General features: G+C 51.7%; 1 protein-coding gene across 1 annotated transcript in view; it reads right to left on the bottom strand.

Annotated features, from left to right (window-relative positions):
- Positions 1 to 303: 303 nt before the first annotated feature.
- Positions 304 to 23,789, bottom strand: part of Cpxm2 (carboxypeptidase X, M14 family member 2) — a 95,393-nt gene continuing 71,907 nt past the window's right edge. Inside the window, exons 8-14 of the mRNA XM_027930286.2 lie at positions 20,163 to 20,286; positions 18,328 to 18,524; positions 17,198 to 17,377; positions 11,235 to 11,532; positions 7,810 to 7,949; positions 5,892 to 5,991; positions 304 to 569 (exon numbers count right to left, since the gene is read on the bottom strand). Of these exons, the coding sequence (XP_027786087.1) occupies positions 304 to 569; positions 5,892 to 5,991; positions 7,810 to 7,949; positions 11,235 to 11,532; positions 17,198 to 17,377; positions 18,328 to 18,524; positions 20,163 to 20,286 (1,305 nt within the window). The remainder of the gene's footprint in view (positions 570 to 5,891; positions 5,992 to 7,809; positions 7,950 to 11,234; positions 11,533 to 17,197; positions 17,378 to 18,327; positions 18,525 to 20,162; positions 20,287 to 23,789) is intronic.

Below are 23,789 nucleotides of genomic sequence, written 5' to 3'. Positions count from 1 at the left end.
TGGCCCCTCCACGCGCAGCCGGGGGGCCCTGAACCCAGAGTGGCTCCCTCCGCTCCTGGGGTTCACTTGGCGAATTCTGCCCCCTCCAGCCCTTCTTTGCTGCTCTGTCCAAGGTATTTGGAAAAATGGAAAGAAAACATCCTAAGCTTCCAGCATCGGATCAACCTCCAATGCACACCCTCCCCCCTCCCCAGACGCTTCTTGAATTACAGAGAAAACAGCTTGAGCGAGTCCTCTACAGGCTACTACTAGGGTGGGTTTCCTTCGCAAGAGTCTGGGACGAGTCTCAGCCGTCCAGGAGGGTCACCCGTGCTGCCACCCGTGCTGCCGTCTCTTTCTCCCCCGCAGCCTTGGCCGCCGGGCAGGCAGGCTGACAGGCTGCTTCCCAAACTTCTCCATGATCTCCCTGATCCTGGCCAGGTTGGTCTTGCTGAGCGTGAAGTCGCACCGCGTGGCCCCCATGTCGTAGCCGACCATACAGTTCTTGGTGGAGGTGGTGAAGCCCTCGGCCTTGGCCGTGACCACATATTCGCCAGGGTTCAGGAGGCGCCAGTAATCCCCATCACTGGCTGTGAAGAGAAACCAGGGCGGCTCAGAGCAGTTCTTTTCTAACACAAATACCAGTGGCCTGTTCCAAGACTGCCCCCCGCAGAGAGCCTCTGAGCCCAGCCAGAGCGGGCAGAGCAAGCCCTAGTGCATTCTGGAGGCCAAGATCTCTCCCTCTACTGGAAGCTGCCGTAATGGGTTCAGCAGGAAGGGGCTTGGGATGCACTATACCCCTAATGATCGTGACCACTCCTCTCTCTGTGGCAGTACCAGCCATTCATCATGAACTTGAACTCACAGTGTAACGCCATCAGGCCTCCTGATGTCCTTGGCATGGCTACAAATACAGGGAAACAGTTTCTAAAAGGGCTGAGGTTCTTCACCTCTGAAAAGAGGAACGGGCTAACCCGGAGGGGCTGGTACCTGCGGCCACTCCACAGCCACCGTTCCATGGCTGGGGCTGAGGGAGACAGAGCGCGGCCATGAGGCAGAGACGCCCTGAGCTCACAAGCTGTGGCTGGACCCAAGGTGGAACCCTGGCCCCAGTTAGGCCACTTACCCAGCAGGTGACCAGGGTCCATCCCTGGCTTCTTGTGCCTCAGGACAGCCTTTGGCAGGGGCCAGCCCAGGCCTTGACTGATCCCTGTGAGCACCCGCTGTACGGCAGACTCCCCATATCCACCCGCTGTGCTAAGATGGCGTCTGTCCCCTGTTCCCTCATGTCTCTCCATCCCATTCAATGAGGGCACTTGGCAGAGTGCTGGACACACACTTGGAAGGACTTCCCAGCCTAGCAATGGGCCAAGACAGGAGCAGGAGGCCATCATTACTCTCAAGGACAGCGCTGGTGAAGGAGAGGAGGGTGGAGGTCCCGTGAAGGAGGGGCTCGCTCAGCTCAGCCCAGGGAGCAGTGGGAGCCAGAGGCGTCTCGAAGGGGACCTGCCTGAGCTCAGCGCCAGGAGAGCCCCAGGAATCTCTCGTCTGCTGAAAAGCCAGGAAGGCATCTTGTGTTGTAGAAAACCCTGCACTTTCACAAAAGGAAGAACAGGGGAAAACGGGGAGCCACCTCCCTCCGTGTGTGTGTAGGGGGCACCTGGCCTCTCTCATGGGGTCCCCATGTAGCAGACCGCATGCACCTGTGGCAAACAAACACCCCTGAAATTCCCTTTTCATAATAACCTGTGCTCCAGAGAGCTCACTGCGTGGCACGCGGTGTCCGGATGACTGAGACCATAATGTGAATTCAAACCTGATGCTGTGAGTGTTGTAAGTGTACAAGGGACTCGTCAGCCTAGTACTCGGTCAAATCCAGCCTTCGCTCCCAGAGCTCTAGACTGGCTGTTCCAGGACAGACCTGCTAGTTACTAGCTGTGTGGCCTCACACAAAGGTGTTCACCTCTCTGGGCATCACATTGCACGTGTGGGAAAGGGAATAACCCAGCAGCCTCCATCACGAGTGGCCTGGAGGGTCCGAGGAGTCAGAGCAAGCCCTGTCCTTCCACATGCCACGTTCCCCAGTGCCTCCTCTTCTGTCTCACAGCCTCTGAGGTGCCAGGGCCTGTGTTCCCGTCAGGCTGGAGGCTCCTTGGGAGGCGTGACTTCAGGCAGAAGCTATGTCTGTGCAACAGGGAGATCAGACAAGTATCCAGGGACTAGGAGACAGTGTCCCTGTCAGCTGAGGAGTCCCTACTCACGTGAGAGCTAAGCACTCAGCAAAACCCCGCTCAGGCCTGTGGCCCTGCCCACCTCATCACTGGCCACTGCCCACAGTGGCCACTCCAGCCACACAGCTTCTCTTTGTTCCTGGACTCTTGACTCAGTAGCTACCCTTCCCTCCAGCTGCAGTGCTGTTCCCAGCTCTTCCACATTCCCCTCTTTCCTGGCCCTGATTATGGTCTGCACTGAACTTGAAGTCTTTCCCTTATCCTCACTTGCAGGCCTCCATGAGAAGGCACATTGCTGGGGAGAGGAGTCCCCTTCTTTTCTCTTGCAGCATTTCCAGTCTGGCACCTAGTAGGTGCTCAGTGAGACGTGTTGGAAGAATGAACGGAATTATCAGGAAGATGTGAACAGGAAGTGTGGCTCTGTACTCTGACAGTGTCCACTTCTGAAACCTGACCTGCTTGATTCTCACCTGGGCCGGGCAGGCGCTCTATCCCTGGGAGCTCCTGGCCAGGGGTTCCCCACCTTATCCCCAAGGTTGTTATCTCTGCTCCTACCCCTGACAACCAGAAATGAACATATACTGGATGAAATGTAGGGCACAGGGGTGGGTTCCTGTCCCCCTGAGCGATCTGCTGGTGTCAGGGGTGAACACCCCAAGCAGCCACAGTGGAGAGGGATAAGGAGTGGCATCACTGGGCATTTGTGAACAGCAGGAGCAGCCCAGGCCCATGAAGGTCCATCCACTAACAGGTCAGGTTGGTATCAACCAAACAAGAACAGTCCACAGTGGAATTCCAAGTCAGGTGTTTAGCAACGCGTTCATGTGCATTTCCAAAGCATCCTTGGGCGCTTGGCTCCCTGTGGAATTTGTCTGTTTATTTTATGCAAAATCCTCCTGAAACAAAACTTGTCAATAAAACTGGTCAAATAAGTGTCAGATAGAAATCAAGGCAAATTCAGAGCTTTTGTTGAGCTCCCAAAGACACTGAGACCAATAAAATGAACAGGACATGTAAAGTATGGAACACGCCTGTCAGGAGAACACACTGGGAAATCGCTTACGGGGGGAATAAGTGCACGTCCCATCAGCTCATCCAAACTGCCTCCCTGAATCCAGGGGCTTCAAATGCAGAGCTCAGCCAGGCTTCTGTGGCCCAGGGCCTCCCTCCCTCCCACTCAGTTGAAAACCCTCTCATTGCCTCCCAGGCACTAAATAGTCCAAGGAATGACCCAGACGCCTTTACGAATCGCTGTTTTAAAGGATCGCTTAAGGGATATTTAAGATACCAATCCTATGCAGACCCAGACCCAATGGCCTCCCTCATTCATAGTGACCGCCAGAGACCCATCTCTAGCACCTCACGGTCCTGGGTTCACATTTGTTGAACTAACAGATGAACAACTGAAGGCGGAGCCTCTGAGGGGCTGCCGTGTGCAAAGTCACGAGCAATGAGGCGAGAAGCCTCGGGGTCAGCCGCTGTCGGATCCGGGATGGTAAATGGTAAAAAGTTTCCGAAAATGCAGAGTGAATAAGTCAGAACTAAATGGGAAGAATGCAATTTACGGCCCAACAAGGCCGTCTACCACGCGGTGGCGTTTCAGACATGATTCTTCCATCTAAATCAGTGGCACTGAACCCAAGGCCAGGGTGGACCCCGCCTGTGTCCCCTCCTATGTCCCAGGGTCTGTGTCTCCTCGCAGTTGAATGGACCACAGCTGCAGGCGGTGAGGACGGCCACATGGGTTCAAGGATAGTATGTGAGAAGACAGACGTTCCCCAGACAAAGCTGGGTGCTAAGAGGGACCGTCGGGGCGGGCGGGCTGGTGCATAGTGTTAGGTCGTGGTCACCGATGGCTGCCTTGAGTGGTGACACCTGAGCAGCCTGGGCAGGGCTGAGGGAGGAGCCAAGGACTCCCTGGGGGAAGAAGGTCCAGGCAGAAGGAGGGGCTACGGTGACAACCCTGACGTGGGCTCAGCCCAAAGGAACTGCGAGTAGCCCTGTGGAAGGAGCCACCACCCCTGTTTGCCAGGGACTGGGGATTCCTGGAACTTGGCATCTTCAGTTTTAAACTGAGGTCTCCCAGGTGATGACAGTGCTGGGACCTGAGGGCTTGAAACCCTGACCATGGGAGCACCTTCTTTCCACATCACTTTCAAGTCACTAGCACCACGGCAGTGTCCCCGAGTGGATGCTACAGAACACCTGCAGGTGACACTCCAGCCCAACCTGGAGTAGGGACCCGAATGCAAACCCAGCTCATCTCTGGAAACTCCATGGGGCCAACTAGCCTCTTGGAGCTTCTGCTTGTCACCTGAACAGGGGAAAGAATGGGCTGTCTCCCTCACAGGGATAGCACAAAAAAAGAAAAGAAAGAACATGTGCGGATGTTCTCAGGGAGTGGGGAACAGGTCACATGAGACAGCATCATGCCACTGCTGCATCTGAGTGACCCGGGGGACTTGGGGAGAGTCAGTCCTTTGCTCTCCTGAGACTGTGTGGTCACACCATGAATGCATTTGAAAGTGTGAGGTTAGCCGGGAGCAGCTGCACACACCTGTAATCCCAGTGGCTCAAGAGGCTGAGGCAGGAGGATGGCAAGTTTCAAAGCCAGCCTCAGCAACTTAGCGAAGCCCTAGGTCACTTAGCAGGACCCTGTCTCAAAATAAAAAATAAAAAGGACGGGGGATATGGCTCATGGTTAAGCACCCCTGCCAGGCAGGTTCAATCCCAAGAGTCAAAAAAAAAAAAAAAAAAAAGAAAGAAAGAAAAAAGTGTGAGCTTACTTTGGTATTTTAGGAACTGGCAACCAAGTTTGCAAGACTGGGTATTGCAAAAGAGTTGGAATAAGATTTCAGTACTGCCTTTTAGATATCATCTTCTAGCCCTTAGAGTATCCAAGATTCTGAATTCTCCACACTCACTAAAATGGAAGTCAATGGGTGGTCCCTCAAGAGTTAACAGCCCAGCCCCTTTGTCCTTCAGCAGATGGGAGCTGGGTCTCCCTGCTGCACTTCTTCACGTGCCTCGTTTCCTCGCCTAGCGACCAGCATTATAAAGACAGGAGTCAACCCACGCAAAGCTATGGAGAGTGTCCAGCAGGCGGGAGATGCCAAAACAGCATGTGGGCTCATTGTGATCCTCCGCTTTACATCCTAAAGCACATTTGGTCATTTCCGTGGTTCAACAAAAAAACTGCATCCTCTCTGATCTGCAGTCAAGGCCAGGTTCTTGCCCCACCCCAGCTGCTCCCTGGATGCGTCCTTTCTGATGGCTCCACCCCAGCCCCACCAGGTCCTCCATGAGCAGGAACACCCAAGTCTACAGCGTCTCCCTTTAGGGGCGCCTGCCTGCCCTACCCATCAGGGCTCATCCTGCTGACCTGGGTGCCAAGCTGCTGCACAGGCAATGACCCAGGGGAGAAGGAGCTGCTGCTTCCTCCGCCTCTCAGAAACTTCCACTGCAGCCAGAAGCCAAAGGCTGCTCCAAGCCCATCCCAGGAAGCCAGAAGCAGAGGCTGAAAACCCGGCTCCCCGGGGTCGCTTGGGAAAGGGAAAGGAGGAGACTCTACTTTAGCTCTGAGCAAGGAGTTTCTGGCACTCGGGTCATGATCAGAACTGAAACACCTCAAGAACACAGGTATTTCTTATGGAAAGACAGTTTACAGACATTCCCCATTACCTGTTCGGACGTCGTGGTTAACGCCTTCTACGGAAATGATGGCATTTGGAATCCCCTTTCCATGCAAATCTCTCACCAGACCTTTGATGCCGCGATGAACCTGCTCGGGACATGGGGAGACACAGTGAGCTCTGCACTCTCAGCACAAGGAAGTGGCCCAAACTCCAGCCAGCCCCGTCCCTGCCAAGCAAGCACGCTCCCTGCACCAGGCCAGCCCAAGGACCCTGGCTCTGCGCGGACCCAGTGCATTTTCCTGAATTCGATTTAGGGGTCCATGCACCAGAAAGTTTCCCTTTAAAATTAAAATATTCCACAGACTTAAAAAACATCAGGATCCAAGAGTTCATAAAAATACACCCACCCCAAATTAAAACTTAATGTTGATAAGACACATTTATTTGGATTTCCCTGGGCTCTATGGACTTAATGACTGAAGAGTCAGAGAGGAAAGAGAAGAACTGAGGCCTTTCTAGAAAGGCCCACTGTGCCTGGGCACCTTCTGCTCATCAGCTGTATCAGGAGACATGTCAACTCTGAACCTCCTGCCTCGAGCCCCCGGTGTAGGATGACATGGTGATCCAAGGTGACATGTCCTCATTTCCAAAGACATTCTTTATGAATACAACTGGGCCGGCCCAGGCTTCGTATCCACAGGAGGCTCTTTGGCTAAGTCAGATCATTGCTTCAGAATGACGAGTTGCTGCAGTCAAGTCTCGAATGCAAAGGGGAAGGTGCCATCCCTCACGAATTCCCGGGTCGGGACAGACATGTTTTCATGGCTTCTCAAGAGAGCAGACTGGCTTGCATCTTTTATGCCAGGGAAGCTCACTGGGGCTGTGCTGAGGCTCCTGGGACCTCGTGGGGCAGACTGAGAGGTCAGTTCCAGGTGCAGAGGGGCAGCCACAGGCACCAGGAAGCTGGCACCCAAGCCACGGGCTGCCTGCAGCTTCTGACTCATATACAATAACCCACAGGAGGGCACCTTGTGTGCAGCCCCAGGACTGTCCTTCCTCCAGCGGGGGTTAAGCAGAATCTAATTGGTATGCTGGTGGAGTCCTGGGCTCACTATGCATGCTGGCATATCCCCCTGATCTCCAGGAAGTCTGCTCCTGATCTCCAGGAAGTCTGGGCCTCTTTATGATGCAGCTAGCTTTAGCGTTAGACCTGGCTGACTCATTCATGCTCCGTCATGGGTGTGTCTTGAGAACACGCGGCAGGGAAGGTGTTCCAGGGGCCCGGTGAAGACTCAGGGCCTCATCAGCTGGCTGCAGGACCTTGGTAAAAGTGCTTCCAGTCATCTCACGCCACACCCTGCAACGGTGACTCTGAAGGCCTGGGGGTATCATGGGCTGCACTGGACCCCCCCAACGTTTATCATGTGAAGCTTAGTGCCTCCGACTGAGGCTGTCAAATGAAGCCATGGGCCCTGATCCAGCAGGACTGGTGATCTGGACATGCACAGATGCACATGATCAGAGGAGTGACCTCCTGAGGCAGCAAGAGGGCCACCACCTTCAGGCCACAGAGAGCAGCATCAGAGGAAGCCACCTGCTGACCTTGCTTTTGGCCTTCCAGCTCCAGGACTGCCCCTGGAGCCACCAGTCGACACGGGCTGTGGGCACACCTGCTCAGACAATGTCACCCACTCCCCATACAGCGCCCGAGAGCCCTGCACTGGCTGTGCCACCAGCGTGAGGAGGAGCCCCACTAGTTTGGAGCATTCCCCCCCACCCCGCCCCGGGCTCTGGCCAAGTGCAGACAGGCCAAGGTTCCGGGCAGCACTGTGGCTGGCCGGGGTGACGGCCATGGTGACGGCCAGGGTGATGGCCGGATCTGGAGCACTAACTCAGCCCACGCCCTCAGCCACAGGACAGCCCCTTCCTCGGCTGCCCCACCCCAGCCGCGCGCCCCGCCACACCTGCTCCATGAACACGATCAGCGATTCCCGGTTGTTCTCCCACTCCTCGGGCAGCTCGCTCTCGTGCGGGTACTTATCGCAGCCCACGTAGATGGACAGCTCGAAGCAGTTCGTGTGCAGGTAACTGAAGTCGTTCAGACCTGCCAAGCCAAGGGACATTCTCGCTGAACTGTGCTCCTGGCGGCAGGGGAGCCAGCAGGGGTGTTCCCGAGCACTCGGAGGATGTCACTAAACCCAGAGGCATCGAGCACCTACCACTGACCAGCACCTGGAGGGCCACAGAAGTGGGCAGGGAGTGGGGGAAGGGCCCAGGGGAGGACATGCCCGAGGCGTCACTGACAGAGGAAGGGCTGGAGTAGGTGCTTTTATGTACTTATTTTATCAAGGTAGTTTAACCCACTATCAGTCATCAACACTGTGGGGCTCTGAAGTGTTGAATTAAATCTATCTCCACAGCCACATGGACCTCAGCTTCAGCCATTTCCTACTCTGAGCCATAAAATTGGCGTAATTCCATGCCATGTTTTACTGAGTGCCTTCTGTCATCCAGGGCCTGTCCTAGGTCCCCTGCATCCCCTGGAGGAGTCACTGTATCCCCCCCACCCAAGCACCAGAGGTACGCAGAGGGCACATTTTTACACATAAGAAGATTGAGACCACGAATGATCAGAATCAGATCTAGACTGTGGGCCCAGGTCTGCCTGGTGACAGCCCTTGCTCTCATCTCCAGACCACGAGTCCCTTCTTGTGGACTGCGGGGCAATCATGCCCACCTCGCAAGCCCCAAGCAGACAACCCCCACGTCCCACATGGCCAAGCACGACTAAACAGGGTGCCAGCGGCCGCCCGGGCAGGCAGACAGGCTCTGTGCAAGGTTCCCAGCCTGCAGCTGCTAAGGGCCGCGTCTGGCTTAAAACGGACTGGAGCTCACTCCCCGTGGGTCTAGAGGCTGGACGTGTGAGATCAAGGTGCTCCCCCAAAGCCTCTGGGGGCTCCCTTTCTGCCTCTCTGCTCTTGGTGGCCCAGGTGTTCCCCTCTCTCTGCCTTGTCTCTACATGGTCTCCTCTGTCCCTTATAAGGACACTTCTCAGGGTTTTAGAGCCCATCGGGGTGACCCAGGATGACTGCATCTTGAGGTCTTTAGTGTAATCAACTTCAAAGACCATGGTCCCAATAAGGTGACATTCCCAAGTAGGGGGGCCACCAGTGAAGCCACCGCCTCACCTAATATTTGTGCAAAAGCCACTCTCTACCAGATTCTGGGTTCCAATCACTCAGAAGCTAGCAGCAATGGGCTTTGGTCACTAATTGTGATAAAATAAGGAAGGACAGGACCGGTGGACGGTGTGGCTGTGTCAGGGAATGTGAGTCCTCTGCCAGGGCCTGGCCTGGCTGCAGAAAGCTGGCCCCGTGCCCAGTCAATTCACTCAGGCAAGTCCTCAGAGGGACTGCAGAGGGCCTCGGGGCCAGGGCAGTGTCCACTTGGGTTAGCACGGCTCTCCACGGGGGGCCGGACATCTCATGGCACACAGAGTGCCTGTGGCCACCCTCTCGGGCCTTGCGGTACTGATGAGGTGATAAGGAGACGTTTTGCAAATGTCTCTAAAGGTCGGGAAGCCTGAGCGGCAGGATGAGAAAGCAGAACTGGGGGAAGCTCGGGCCAGGCCGGCTTTGCTGCTGACGCCATCCAGGGCCAGGCCCTGCGAGGACGGCTCCCACAGCCACCTTCCTCCATCAGAGCATAGGGGACGAGGCGCTGCGGCACCGGGCAGCGCTTGTCAGGCCTCCAGTCCTGGCTGGGGTGGGGGTCACCCCCTGGTGTTCTCAGACTGGACCAGCTTTATGGGGGACACAGGGCCACACGCTCCTCAGAGCTCTGTGCACCTGCCTTCCTGGAGGACAAGGCACAGGACCAGAGGCCTGGGACAGGGAACCCAACGTCTGTCACCGTGGTGCTCCATGCGCACAGTGCCCACGGTGGCTTTGTGAAGTTGACTGGGCTGGTTCTCAGCTCTCCCTCCCCCATTAACCAGGAAGAACTGGACAAAAAGTGAGAGTGAGAAATCACGTTTCATTAACCTACAAAGGACACGCCTGCAGACTGTCACCCTTCGCGAGGGAGGATGATTAAAAAGGCCTGAGCCACCAAGGGCTCCGTCACCAGGTCCCTGGAATAATGGGAAATATAATTGAGAGAGAAAAACACAGCCCTGATCACTGCATAGACCCCCCTTTACTCTCACCTGGGTCTGGGGGTGGTTGCTCTCCTTTTATAAGTGAGATAACTGAGCCTTGGAGACCGGTGGGGGTCTGCCAAGCAAGAGAGGGGTCAGGCACAGCTGACTCTGCGTGACGCTGCCGGTGACCCAACCCCAATCCCATTGCGACCGCACCCAGCATAGTCACAGCAACCCCTGAACTGCTGCACTTGAAGCTTTCCCTAGGTGGGGTCCTGGGGCTAAAACTGAGCGTGTGAAGTGTGACTTGCCCCTAGGGACTCTTCCTGATAGACGGGGATCTGCAGCTCTTCAACATTTCATATGAGGCAAAAATCATGGTGGAGACAAGAGGGAACACCTCCACTTGGTGTACAATGGAGAAAGAGTCGGGGAGGGAGGCTCTCTGTGTTTTAAAATGGCCATGGGAACACATAGTTCTACTTTTTTTCTTTCCCAAGGGTGGAAATATACATGAAAATCATGTGAAGGCGAAATTTAAAGCCAAGTAAAGTCATATGAAAACTCATTGGTACAGTGAACAGAGAATAAGAAGATAATCAAAAAAGAGATTCACAGTGAATCTGCCCTGAAAGAAGAAAAGGGCAGGAATGGGAACTTGCCCTGAGGGTTTCTGAGAAGCCAGACATTGAGCAGCCCACCCCTCCACCTTCTCAAGACACCCCTCAGGGGACATCACCATCGCCACCACCATGACCTCCATCATGTCAACTTTACTAATGGAAACATATAGGGGTTCAGGGGGGTAAACTAACTTGCTCAGGGTCACACAGCCTCTCAGTGATAGAGGTGAATTTGAATCCAGGTCTTTCTGATGTAGAGTGTTTTCCAAATCCATCATTGGCTTAACCAACCTTCACAACCTTTCTTTGGGGTCCCACACCACCACTAAGTCCACTTTCGCCCACCTGTGATCCTATAACATCTGCATAGCTCAGTGGCCAAGAGCAAGGTCAGGCAGACCCCAACTTACCCCTTTCTTGCTTGGCAGACTCCCACCGGTCTCCAAGGCCCCGTTATCTCACTTATAAAAGGAGAGTAACCACCTCCCAGACCCAGGCGGGAGTAAAGGAGGGTCTATGCAGCGATCTTTGGTGATGGCACTGAGGGTCGCCTGTGCCCTTCCTGTGGGGCCAGCTGTCTGTGAGTGCGTGGCCTCGTGATGTCCCCCAGGGCCATGAGACTTACTTCCGGCGACGGTGTGCCAGGAAGCCCCGTTGACGGTGCCCTCCTCCTTCTGGAAGTCCTCTGTGTGGCACACTCTCCTCCTGGCGTCCGTCATGAGGCGGTGGGTGGAGGCGTAGGAGTAGGCCAGCCAGCGGAACACGTGGTCGTCGGGTGTGGGCGTGTGCTCCTGGGTCTTCCACGCGGAGCGCACCATGTCGTAGGGGTAGGCCACCACCAGCTCGCCCCCCTGCAGGTTGCCACCCAGCACGAAGGGGATCTTTTCCATCCAGGCAATGACCGCTCTGGTCTCCGCGGCCACCTGTGAGCGTGGAAAACCGATGGGTACCATGAGACAGAGACCGCTTCACCCCGGCTCTCAGAACAGCCGCCTGTTCAAAACAGCAGAATTTCCTAGAATAACCTTTCCTAGAATTGCTAGAATTTCAAAATCTGTCCTGGGGAACCTGGACTTGTGAAAACAGTGGATTTAAAAAAAAAAAAAAAGGGAAGTGTCTGATTTCCATGGTGGGAACATTCCAGTGAACACCATTGTGAGAAGCCCCGGCTGGGTTCAATCCACAGTACTGCAGCTACATTCCCAGCCCTTTTTTATTCTTTCTTTTGAGACAGAATCTTGCTAAGTGGCTGAGGCTGGCCTTAAACTTGTGATCCTCCTGCCCCAGCCTCCAGGGTCACTGGCAGAGCGATAATTCACTCCAACACCACTGAATCAGTTCACAGGCCGCACACTCACCCACGGCTACCAATGGCACGAGAGACCAGCACCCCGAGTGTGGCCGAGCCCCAGCCCAGGGGTCTGCTGTCTCTCTGTGCAAAAGGCCAGAGAGTAAATATCTTAGGCTTTGTGGGCCTCACAATTTCTGTCACGATTATTCAACTGTGCCCTGCATCAAAGAAGTAGCACAGACAAAAGGCCAATGTGCACCCACAAAAAGCCATTTACCTCAGCAGCCCCAGTGGCCCGGCCCCCCTGAGGCCCGCCCACCTACTCTGTCCAGGCTCAGTCCCACGCCAGCTGCCTGGAGGTGCCAGGGAAGCGTATGTGACATCACGGGACACAACTGGCTGCACCAGAGAGCAGAACACGCCACAGAGAACGCAGTGGCTCAGGATCCAGTGTTACAGACCACGGGATCCCAGGGAAAACCCTCAGCTTCAAGGAGACTCAGAAGACTTCAAACCCATGAAACCCACGGCTTTATGTGGATCTTGACTTGAGCAAGCTGAGGGGTTAGGTGGGATGAGAGGGGCTCAGAGAGGATGGAGGAAGAGTGGAAAATGGAGAGGAAGAGAACTCACTGACCAGTGTAACAGGGGGAGTGTGAACACTGACCAGACATTTTATAATATTAAGACATTATTTATTTGACATAATAACAGTAATAGAATATGGTGCATTATTGTCTCATTATCATTTAGTTTATATAGTAATGGTAAACAGGGCTTTGAAAAAGAGTCTCCATTTTTTACAGATAGCTGTTGAAAAATTGATGGGTGACTGACACAGTCTCTGGGACGCGCTTCGGTCAGTGGGGAGGAAAAGAATGAGGGTGAAGGTATCGGCAAGTCAAGCCAAGTGACAAAGTCAGCCCCGGCCCCTGAGGGGCTTCCCAGCTTACTGGGATGGTGCCTGTTTGACTGCTCATAGCTCCTGTGGATTCCACCCGCCCCACCCCTGGATCCCACTCAGAGGGAACAGCCTCCCGAAATGAATCTCATTTTCTCTGTTTCATCCCATATGCAAATATCCAAAATATATGTGAATAAATATTCCCCCAAAATATATCTGAATGGTTAAAAATACTGGAAGAGAGCTATCAGGGCTACAATAGTGAATGTCTTTTTAAATATAAATATATATGTATATCAACAATAACAATAAGTAGATTTTGCATTTTCAACATAGGGAAAATGTTATCAGTAAATATTTAGGCAGTGCACTTTACTTAGTTTAATTGAGAGTTGCGCAATACTGTTTCCTTATTTTAAGCTCTCTTTAATGTATTTAAGGATTTGCTTTTTAATTTAACTCTGCTGCTCTTATTTTCCTTTAGTTTGTTTCCCTACTCTATTGCTTCTGTTTCATACTTTCTAAAAGGGCAAGTACAGGAGCAACTGCTGCTACCCAGAAAAGTTTGTGTATTATGAATAATTAAAATAATTTTTAATTGCTTTCTGTATGATTTCAAACTAGATAACATTTTCCCTCAAGTTATGCTGTGAAAAATGCTATTTGTTATGCTGCAATTGCTACAAAGAATCCAAAACCTCCATTGTGTCAGCCAACAGCACAGTTTCACAGGTGATTTTTTTAGTAGTTGTAGAAAATTATTTTCCCTCAAGGGAAACATTCTTAAATTTTTTTTCATAAAATCTTAGTTTGAATTTATTTCACATTTTCAATTGTGTAAGCTTTTGCACCCTCCCCTCGTGTACTCCCCCAAGGAAAGCCTCTTAGACTGTGAATAATTAATTTGTTTTCTACTACTGGTATATTGTGATAAGAATTACTTTGTTGTCTTCCAGTCTTAAGAGATTTATTATAGCTGTGGTAATTAATTGTTTATATTCTGGAAGTTGATTTTCTGATATAGCTTACTTGTAAACTTCACTTTTCCTTGTTTACCTTGTCCCATATTCTCAGTCTTAATAATTTAGCCTATGTCTATCATAAGGCTCTGTGCTGCAGCTGCTACAATTGAAGCTCCTGGGATTTTAAAGAAAGTTTAGTGTTTGTCAGTGTCGATGCTACTTGATTATTAATATTTGTATAGAAATTTTTACTGAAATCTGTTTAAAACAACCCCTTTTTGTTAACATTTACAAAGTTGCTATTTTTATTTTAAATTCAATCTCTAATGACTTCTTAGAATGAAGAATTTAGGGAAAAGGAGGCAGGGGGAGGGGTAAGCTCAAATGCTCCAGTTTTTATTCAAAACCAAAGTCATTATTCTGGAAAATACTATAAGTGTTAGTCTATAATGTCTCTTATAATATTTGCAGTCTGTATGCAAACACTAAATAGTATAAGTGGGACATAAAATTATGTTGGATATTTAAATATTCGGCTGAAACTACTGAACACTAAATATTATGGAAATTAAAAGCCTGAATTATAAAAAAAAAATGTCCAAAATATGCGATTTAGTTTCATTTGCTCTTGATCTAAAGAAGAGAGGGAGTGACCACGCTGACGGCTGTCTTCTCCATCGTTTCCACTCAACTGATGTTTCTAACGCTCTCAAGCCATTGTTCAGTCTTTGTCACTTCAGCACTAAGATCTCAATTTATTCATGCTTAAGAGGACGGCATGAAGTAACCTCCAATCTTTGGCTGTAATGGAGAGTGTGCTTTGACCTTTCTGGCGCTGTCACCTGGTACCCACCTGCTGAAATTTCTCCTCCTTGTACCACAGCATTGGAATTGCACGTAACATCACAGGATGTGGAAATGTCCCAGTTTCACAAGGTAATCAAGCTGGTCCCCAAAGTCGTGACTCTCACCACCAAGGTATGACACCCCCTGGGCCCATCCTGTCTGACATCTGGGTGTTGCTGGGCCTCTTATTTTTGCTGCTTGGTGGATGTGCAAGGTTCTCTCATCCACACTTCCACACATCCACACTTCCGGTGAGACCAGCCCTACATCTCCTCCTCTGTGAACCACCTTCCATGTCTTTTCTACAGGGTTGCTTCCATTTTTCTTGAAACTCTTTATACATATTTTGAAAATTCTACTTATTTTCAGCTACATAATTTGTAAACAACATCTTCCAGTTTGCAGCTTATCATTATAGTTTATTAAATCTTTTGATGAGTAGATTTTCTTATTTTGAGGTAGTTGAATTTATTAATCTTTTATGATTAAGCCTGTGTGCATCTTGCCTAAAATAGGCTTTCTCACCCGGAAAGCTAATCTTGTATATCCAGAGGTTTACTGAAGATTTTACTGTGAATTATTTTCAAGCTTTATCAAATGCTCCTTTCTGCAGACAAATTACTTCGTATTTGTGGGTTTTTTTTAATCATTTCATTAACTTGAGTTTCTTGTTATCTTTTTGATAACTTCTCAAATTAATTTTTGGCCTTTCTTCTTTTGCAATAAATTCATTTAAAGATACACGTTTCTCTAAAGCACTATTTTGGGCTGCACTCCACAAATTCTGATATATAATGTTTTTGTTACCATTTGCTTAATATTTTTTGAGTTGCCAGTATGATTGTTTTCCTCTGACCTATTATTTAGAAGATTTTAAAACTTTTTCTAGATACATACTAATTTTTTCATTCGTCTTATCATTGTCTTCCAGTTCAGACAGAAGTTGATGAGATCGTGTTTGCCTGAGTTCTATTCTCTGAAATTCCATCATAGCTCCATTCACCCTCAATTTTTGAAAATGTTACAGGATTACTGAGAATATTCTCCAATTGTTGGTTGTAGAATTCTTATGGGTTCCTTATGTCAAGCCTATTGGTCTTGTTAATTAAATCTTATTTTTGCTGATTTCTCACCTCTAAACTGTCCGTAATTGAGAGAGGGATTGGTGATGGTGTGTAATTGTCCTGTACTTCTGGAGAATGAGAAGCTTAGAAAACTAAATTCCAGGCTTAAAGCAAAGTCTGAACTCTGGGGAGCTGAGCCTGGCTGTGCTGGAGTAATGGGATGTCTCCGTGGCCTGGGGGGGGGGGGGGGCGGGGCGGGGGGGCAGAGCTGGCAACCAATTCCAATTTTGATCCAAGTGCTCCCAAAATATAGCATCACTTGAATTCTTAAGTTTGCCAGGTATCATCGGGATGTTACGGACCAACTGGGTTGGACTCAAAACCAGGAGAAAGATTCAGAAGACTCAGAGGCCAGTCCCAACCCTGCATCAGCCTGTGGGCATCCCCACCAACCACAGGGTACCACCATGGTCTGTCTCCTTCAGTCACCTTCTGGGGACCTGCTCAGCCCTGGGCTGTGGGCCACTGAAGGAGACCACATGCTGACCCTCCACCGGTAAGAGGCCCAGCGTGCTGTGCTGCATGGGCAGGGGCTCGAGGCAGCATCCCCCTGGATTAGCCCGCAGCGTGCTACCTAGACTACAGCTTCCCAAAGCAGTGGATGCCCTGTGCAGAGAAACTGCCCAGTGAGATTTCAGCCCAAGTCTGCAGGGATTCTTGGAAGGCCTCCTACAGGACACCAAGCTGCCTGAGAAGGGGACCTTAAAAAACAAAAACAAACACAGGAAAAAAAACCTTTCTCTCCTCTTCCTTCGCCGTCATGACAGCCAAAGCACCGGCTGCCACCCTGGATTATGACCTTGAGGGTGAAAGACACATGTCTCCATGGTAGAGGCAGAAAGACAGATGAATGCTGGGTTCATGACCATGGGGTTCAACTACAAGGTTCAACTACTTAGGTTCCAATCAAGGCAGACCCGGTGAAGGACGTATGAGATCAAAGAATAAGGGAAAGGAAGGGAGTTACCGCGGGCAGCGAGGGCACCCCAACAACACACGGTGCTTTCATGAGAACATATTTGTGAAACAGGAACAAAGGCATTTGGTGAAAACATTTCCTACCCAATTTCATTTTTTGTTTCCAAAGATGTGACACATGCAACGAATCCACAGGGACTTATTCAAATAAAATCAGATGCATCAAGCAGTCAGTGAGGGCTGTGGGTAATGTCATGGAAGATTGACAGGGAGGACAAGGATGACAGCAACCAACAGGTACAATTCAGACACGTGTGTTTTGGTCTTTGCAACACTGTGCGGTTGTCAAGAAATATAATTCAGTGATTTCTAAGAAGAACCCTCCAAGTACCCATTTAGAGGGGGCTCCTTCCCTGCCCACTTCCCTGCTTCTGGAGAAAACAAAAGCACATGGCTTTGCCTTGCTCCTAAGTGCCAGGCCTCGGCCATAGCAGGTGTCCTCTGGCTGCCCGCTGCTCAGCAGATTGGGATACTTTTACTCACTGTGGCATTTTCAGACAGAAACCACTCAGGGATGGCAATGTGGTGATTGGGAACTTTCCTGGGGACGTTCTGCCGATCCTCTGCCTCCCAGAGCAGTGTGTTCAAGTCAGGAAAGTTGTTGTTGATGTCAATCCCGTCGTGGGTCCAGCGTCCCAGGGACCAGCCTCCCAGCTCTGAGCCCTGAGAGAAGATTCAGAATGCAAGGAACCCGCAGATGTAGGAAAACCAACCCCTGCCCTAGGAGATGCACATGTCCACCTCCACCCAGTGTGTCTCGGAGCCTCTGACACCCTCTGACCTCAAGATGGCATCCAGGAGAGTACTGAAAACCGGCTGCTGGAATTTGATGGGTGACGATGGGTAATACAGCAAGGTCACTCCACAGAGGGCACCCAGAGAACCACCCTGCCACCTGGCACTGCTCAAGGGGATGAGACCCCTCCTCCTACCTCTTCCTCCTCTCTCCTGCACAGCTCAGTGGGACCTCTGAGTGACCACGAACCTAGGACTCCCCAGCAGGGCGACACGAGGCTGGCACAGCCTATGCTTGTTCTGCCGCCTGCCCAGTTTCTGGTACTACAGATCCCCAGTGAACAGAACCAAAGCTCTGTAACCTAAAGCTTGTGTTTTATAGGTGCCACTGTTTATACAGGGGTCCACTTTATCCCCAGATACTGGGGTAAATCATCGTGGACCCACAACACAACATAGTTCTAAGTACCGTCAGCACATATTTACATACACAGGCTTGTTTTACATCTACCGATGACCTACGAAAATTTTGCATCAGACTTTGGACAGGAATCATAAATAACATCTCAGAATAATAAAAGCAGCTCTCCTTACAGGGCTGTGGAGAGGGTAAAGGTGCTGCGCGTGGCTGGCACCTGTTTTCAGGATGCAGTCAACACAGGGCAGAAGTCTTCCGTCATTTCATCCTATATATGTTATTATTCATGTTCTCTCTGACCATTTAGTGGGCATGTCCCTCTTTCAGGGTCGCCATGGTTTGCATCCCCCATAAACCTCGTGCCTTCCTGGTCACAGCAGGGAGGCACCAAGAAAAAGCCTCCTGAGGGGCCTCCCGTGGCCTGGTGGCCGAGCACACCCTGGGCTGGGCCTCACTTTACCCCTTCGTAGGCCTTCTCGTAGCCGTCGGGGTTGAGGGAGGGGACAATGTGGATCCGGGTCTCCTCCACCAGGCGGACGATGCGCGCATTCTGGGCCAGGTACTCCTGGCACAGGAACTGCAGCAGCAGCAGCAGCAGCTCGCGGCCCAGCACCTCGTTGCCGTGGGCGCCCGCGATGTAGTGGAACTCGGGCTCACCTTCACAGAGAGAGGCACAGGCTGGGCGGGCGTGCGCACGGCCAAGGGCGCCTGTCTGTCCCTGCCTCTGAACGATACAAACTTAACAACGTAGCCCAACCTGTTCTTTCCAATAAACCTCCCAAATCATACTGGGATAACTTTTAAATTCCAAAATAGTCAGGTATGTAGGCAAAGACAGAAAAATCCTGGGCGGCACAAGCCATAGGCAGTCCTGCTCATTCTTACGAGGTTTAAGGGTTACAAGTCACAGCAACCACATTCTCTCTCCTTTTCCATGTCTTACAAAGACACAAAGATGAAAGGACACAAGCAGGAAAGGGTTCTGCAGGGCAGGTGAACAGCGGTACAGTTGGCAAAGGGGCTGAGCATTTTCTCTTTCAAAGCTCAGCTTCTGAAATATGAGGGGTGCTATGGTTTAATGTGTGTCTCTCCAAAATTCACGTGTTGGAACTAAGACCCAGGTGATCGTATCCAGAGGTAGGGTTGCAGCTGATTAGGAGCTAGTACCCTTTAAAAGGGCCTGAGGGAACCAGCCAGGTCCCTTTCCCCTTCAGGCTTCTGCCCGGAGAGGACACAGCAAGAGGGAGCCTTAAGCGAAAGGGGCCTCAGCAGACACTGAATGTGCCGGCCCCTGGTCTTGGACGTCCAGCTTCCAGAACTGTGGTAAACAGATTTCTGTTGCTTGTATGTGATCCAGTCTCTGGAATTTTGTGATAGCAGATGAACAGATCAGACACGGGGCCATCTGTGCTGGGCAGAGCTGACAATTCTCTGTCCCTTATTGTCCTCACCGCTGCTGAGGACAATGTGATTGACCAGCAGAGCTGGCATCTGCCCTTCAAAAGAAACTCCTGGGATTCAGCCGAATGCGAGGGTTGAGCGAATCTGACAATCTCTGAACCTAAATGGCAGTGGATTTCTAAGCAGCTGGCAGATTTACCAAAAAGGAATCCAGAGAAGCCCACCCTACCTGCAGGGGCTCAGGATGGGGAGCAGGTGAATGGGAAGTGTCTGAATGCAGGAATGGGTAATGATAGAACTGACATGAAAAAATAAAATAGAGGGAGCCAGCCAGGCCTGGTGGTGCACACCTGTAATCCCAGCGGCTTGGGAGGCGAGGTAGGAGGATCGAGAGTTCAAAACCAGCCTCAGCAAAAGCAAGGTGCTAAGCAACTCAGTGAGACCCTGTCTCTAAATAATATATAAAAATAGGGCTGGGGATGTGGCTCAGTGGTCAAGTACCCCTGAGTTCAATCCCCAGTCCCCTTCTCCAAAAAAAAAAAAAGAGTGAAGCCCTGTAGTTTAAGCCATCAATGAGCACCATTTCCTCCTGGGAGAGGAGTCTAGCCACTTTCTTCCTTGGGGGTTGTGAATGGCCTTGGAGGGGACACAGGATCAGGTGTGGGCTCTATGGAGAGAAGGAAGGTGTGTCCAGCTTAAATAATCTGCGGCCTGTGTCACAGGGGCGAGAGGCTCTCAGGTCTCCAATCTGTGTGCCCTGCAGAGTCCACCCTATGAGACGGCTGATGATGGCCAGTGCAGGCCCTGCTTCCTGAATGTTCTCAGGGATAGAACATGATGCCTGAGGAGGCACCGTGGATAAGGCGAATCACCGTCACCCCAGGGGCCCCTCACCGACTTCGTGCTCGCCGGGGTGGTCGGAGATCTCCACGGCGTATAGCTTCAGGCCCTGGTGGCTTTTGCCAATGTTGTAGATCCTGGTGATATTGGGGCACATTTCGTTCACGACCTTCATCAACTGAAAGACAAAGTCAAGAACCATTTCAAGTAATGATGGGGCAGACGTCTCAGGAGGACAGCTGCTCCTGTTCCCCACAGGGCCCTTCTCCCACAGCCCGCTGCTCCACGTGGACACTCCTCCCCACAATCATCCCCCCAAGGCTCTCAGCACCCACCTTTTGTGCCAGCCTGCCCTGGGGTCATCTCTAAGGAGGCACTCCTGGCCATTGCCCACTGCGGCTCTGGACGCTGAGCGCCCCTGGCTGTGGTACCACCTCCTGCCGTGGTCTGAATGTTTGTGTCCCCCAAAAGCATACACTGAGACCTAGTCACCAAAGCCACGGTGTCCAGAGGTGAAGCTGGCGGGGCGACTATGTCCCAGGGCAGAGGCCTGGGGAACAGGAGTGGTGACTGCATAACTGGGGGAGCTCGCTTGCTCCTCCTGCCACGTAGGCACGTGGGGACAGCGCGCCTGTGAGCTGGAGGGAGAAGCCTCGCAGACACAGCTCTGCCACTGGCTTCCTCCAGAGCCGCAGCCTCCAGAATGCAAGCAACAGCCTGTGGCCAGCAGCTCATTCATGGTGCTTTTGTCATGGTGGTCCTATGAGCATAGAGGTCTCCCTGGTTGTGGCCGTCACCTCCCTCCAGTAGGGCTGTCACTTCCTCGACTGTGGCTGTCACCTCCCTGGTTGTGGCTGTCACCTCCTTAGTTGTGACTGTCACCTCCCTGGTTGTGGCTGTCACCTCCTTAGTTGTGGTTGTCACCTCCCTGGTTGAGGCTGTCACCTTCCACGTTGTGGCTGTCACCTCCCTGGTTGTAGCTGTCACCTCCCTGGTTGTGGCTGTCACCTCCTTAGTTGTGGCTGACACCTCCCAGGTTGTGGCTGTCACCTCCTTAATTTTTGTGGTTGTCATCTCCCTGGTTGTGGCTGTCACCTCCCTGGTTGTGGCTGTCACCTCCTTAGTTGTGGTTGTCACCTCCCTGGTTGAGGCTGTCACCTTCCACGTTGTGGCTGTCACCTCCCTGGTTGTAGCTGTCACCTCCCTGGTTGTGGCTGTCACCTCCTTAGTTGTGGCTGTCACCTCCCTGGTTGTGGCTGTCACCTCCCTGGCTGTTCATCACATTCGTCATCGCCTCCTTGATTGGGTCATTATTTTTCACTCTGATTTCCTGCTTTCTTAATAAATATCCTTGGACATGGATGGTCCACCTGAGTGTCTCTTGAATACAATTTCTCATGACCTACGCACGCGGTGCTAGGATGGGGGACACTCCCCGCTCCGCGCTCCTGAGCTGCTGTGCCGGCACAGAGGGACTGAGAGCACCACTCCTGTGAGTGCTGAGTGAGGACCGCATGTGTGGCGTGGTAACCGGTGTCACAGGGGAAGGGCGCAAAGCAGGCGGCAGCCCGAAGTGAAACCCGTCTGTGCTGCTTTCTGGATCTTGCCGTTGGAGTTGGCTGGTCAGACTGACAGCTGTGGTCTGCGAGGACAATGCAAGTGCCAAAGGAGTCACCAGGCTCCGCAGCCATGCTGCCCTTGTGGGGAGCGAGCTGCCCTTGTGGGGGAGGACCAGAGACACCTCTCCCTGGAGGCTGCCTTGCCTGGACCACTCAACGAGGCCCTGCGAGTCTGCTCTGGGGCGACTTGGACTTGCCAGCTTGGTTCAACTCATTTAGCCACCCCAAGTGCAAGACGCCCCGATTCAAGGGACACGGTCCATTCACTGCATGTTTATTGAGAAGCCTGCCCCTTACCAGGCCCCATGCTCATGGTGGAGGCTTCACTCATCATGGGACAGCTGCACCACCCTCTGTTAATGTCAGGAAGGGTGTTCAGGGGCTTCCAGGGCAGGGAGAAGACAGCCCAGCCAGGTGGTTGGCAGGCAGCACCCATTAAGAAGGGCTCCACCTTTCTGAAAGATGAGCTGGACTGCTCAGCAAGGGAAAGGCACAGTCCCCAAGGGACAGCAGGGGCCTGCAGGCACTTGAACGATCTTTCAAAGGTTCCTGGTCAGCAGAATGATCCACTGAAGGTCCTTGTAAATTGTAAATAGGCTGCTGCAACTTTTATAGTGGGTGAAAATCTGTTCAAACTGGAAAACTGATATTGCACAGAGCCTATGATACAGGACAGGTGTCATGCTTGTCACCTGCATAACATGGTATTCTGCCATCACCGGGCAGAGCAGGTTAAGGATCATTCCTGAGGGGCCGAAGGATTTATCATCACTACCTTGGCTTCCGGCACACCTGCGAGGGGTGACAGGCGCTCCTCTGGTTAGGAACTCAGGGTCTAATTCTCTCATTGATTCTGGGGGAAAGTGTGCTTCACTCTGCAGTGACTCACTTTGTGTCACAATATTCAGTTGAGAGAAAGCCAATTGCTAAAGACCCGTGTTTGCAAGACAGCTGAGGCAGACACCTGCCACAAGGGAGGTGCATGAACATCACAGGGGCCACACACAGGATGGCACCAAAAATGACAACAAGAGCGAGCACCCACATCCCTGCCAACGTAAAGAAGACAGCAAAAATGTGTCATCTCACCATCAAGACCTCCAGGTGAGGTAGATAAGGCAGAGAGACTGCCCCCATTCTGAAGACAGGCAGATTGAAACTCGGAGACACACTGCGTTTCCTGCCCTGAGTCGCTAAGGGGTGATATGCGGAAACCTAAGATCCAATGAGATGGTCTATAGAGATGGGCCTTTAGGGGGTGTCCTAATGAATGAAATTAATAACCTTTTAAAAGGTCTGTAGGGAACTAGCTAGGCCCTTTCACTCTTCCACCTCCCACCACAGGAGTAGAGAGCAACAAGGCGCCATCTTGGAAGTGGACAGCAGCACTTACCAGACCCCAGATGTGCTGATGCCTTGATCCTGAACTCCAGAACATGAGAAACAAACTTCTGTTGTTTGTAAATTATCCATTCTCTGGTATTTTGTTACCATAAGTATGAAAGGACTGAGACATGTAAGAAAATGTAAGACTGAGACAGGTAAGAAAGTTTGAGAAGGATTTATCTGTAGGTTTGGGGTCACATATTGATACAACAGTGTTTGTCCAGTGAATGAAAATGTTTAAAGAATAAATAAAAGAAGGCAGAGGAGAAAAAGTTCTCTTTCTTCATTCACCTGGGAAACAGACTGCGCCTGGTCAATGGGAAAGGAATTCCCCAGGGCGGGAAGAGGGAGAGAATCACTGAGAAGGGGACCTCGTGGCTCAGGACTTTGGTGTGTCTGGACCCACAGGCTGCTGCCCTGCCCTGACTGCCCCCACCACGACCTCCCCCAGGCCAGGCTCAGCGTGGAGAGCGTGGGCACACTCAGCAGCTGTCCTTTCAGCCTAATGCCCCTGGCCATCAGCTGCCCTGGATATCAACTTCCCTGCAACTCATGTCCCGTCCCTTTACCTTCATCTGCCTGTACCTCACTCTCCACAGATCAGCCAGGCAACCAGGGCTTCCTGAGCATGGGGCCCCGGCCACACTGTGCCCCAAAACAGAGTCAAGGTAAACCT

The sequence above is a fragment of the Marmota flaviventris genome, chromosome 4 (assembly GCF_047511675.1).
Source record: "Marmota flaviventris isolate mMarFla1 chromosome 4, mMarFla1.hap1, whole genome shotgun sequence".
NCBI lineage: Eukaryota > Metazoa > Chordata > Mammalia > Rodentia > Sciuridae > Marmota > Marmota flaviventris.
Note: the sequence above shows the minus strand (reverse complement) of the source record. Positions and strands in the feature narration are given on the sequence as shown.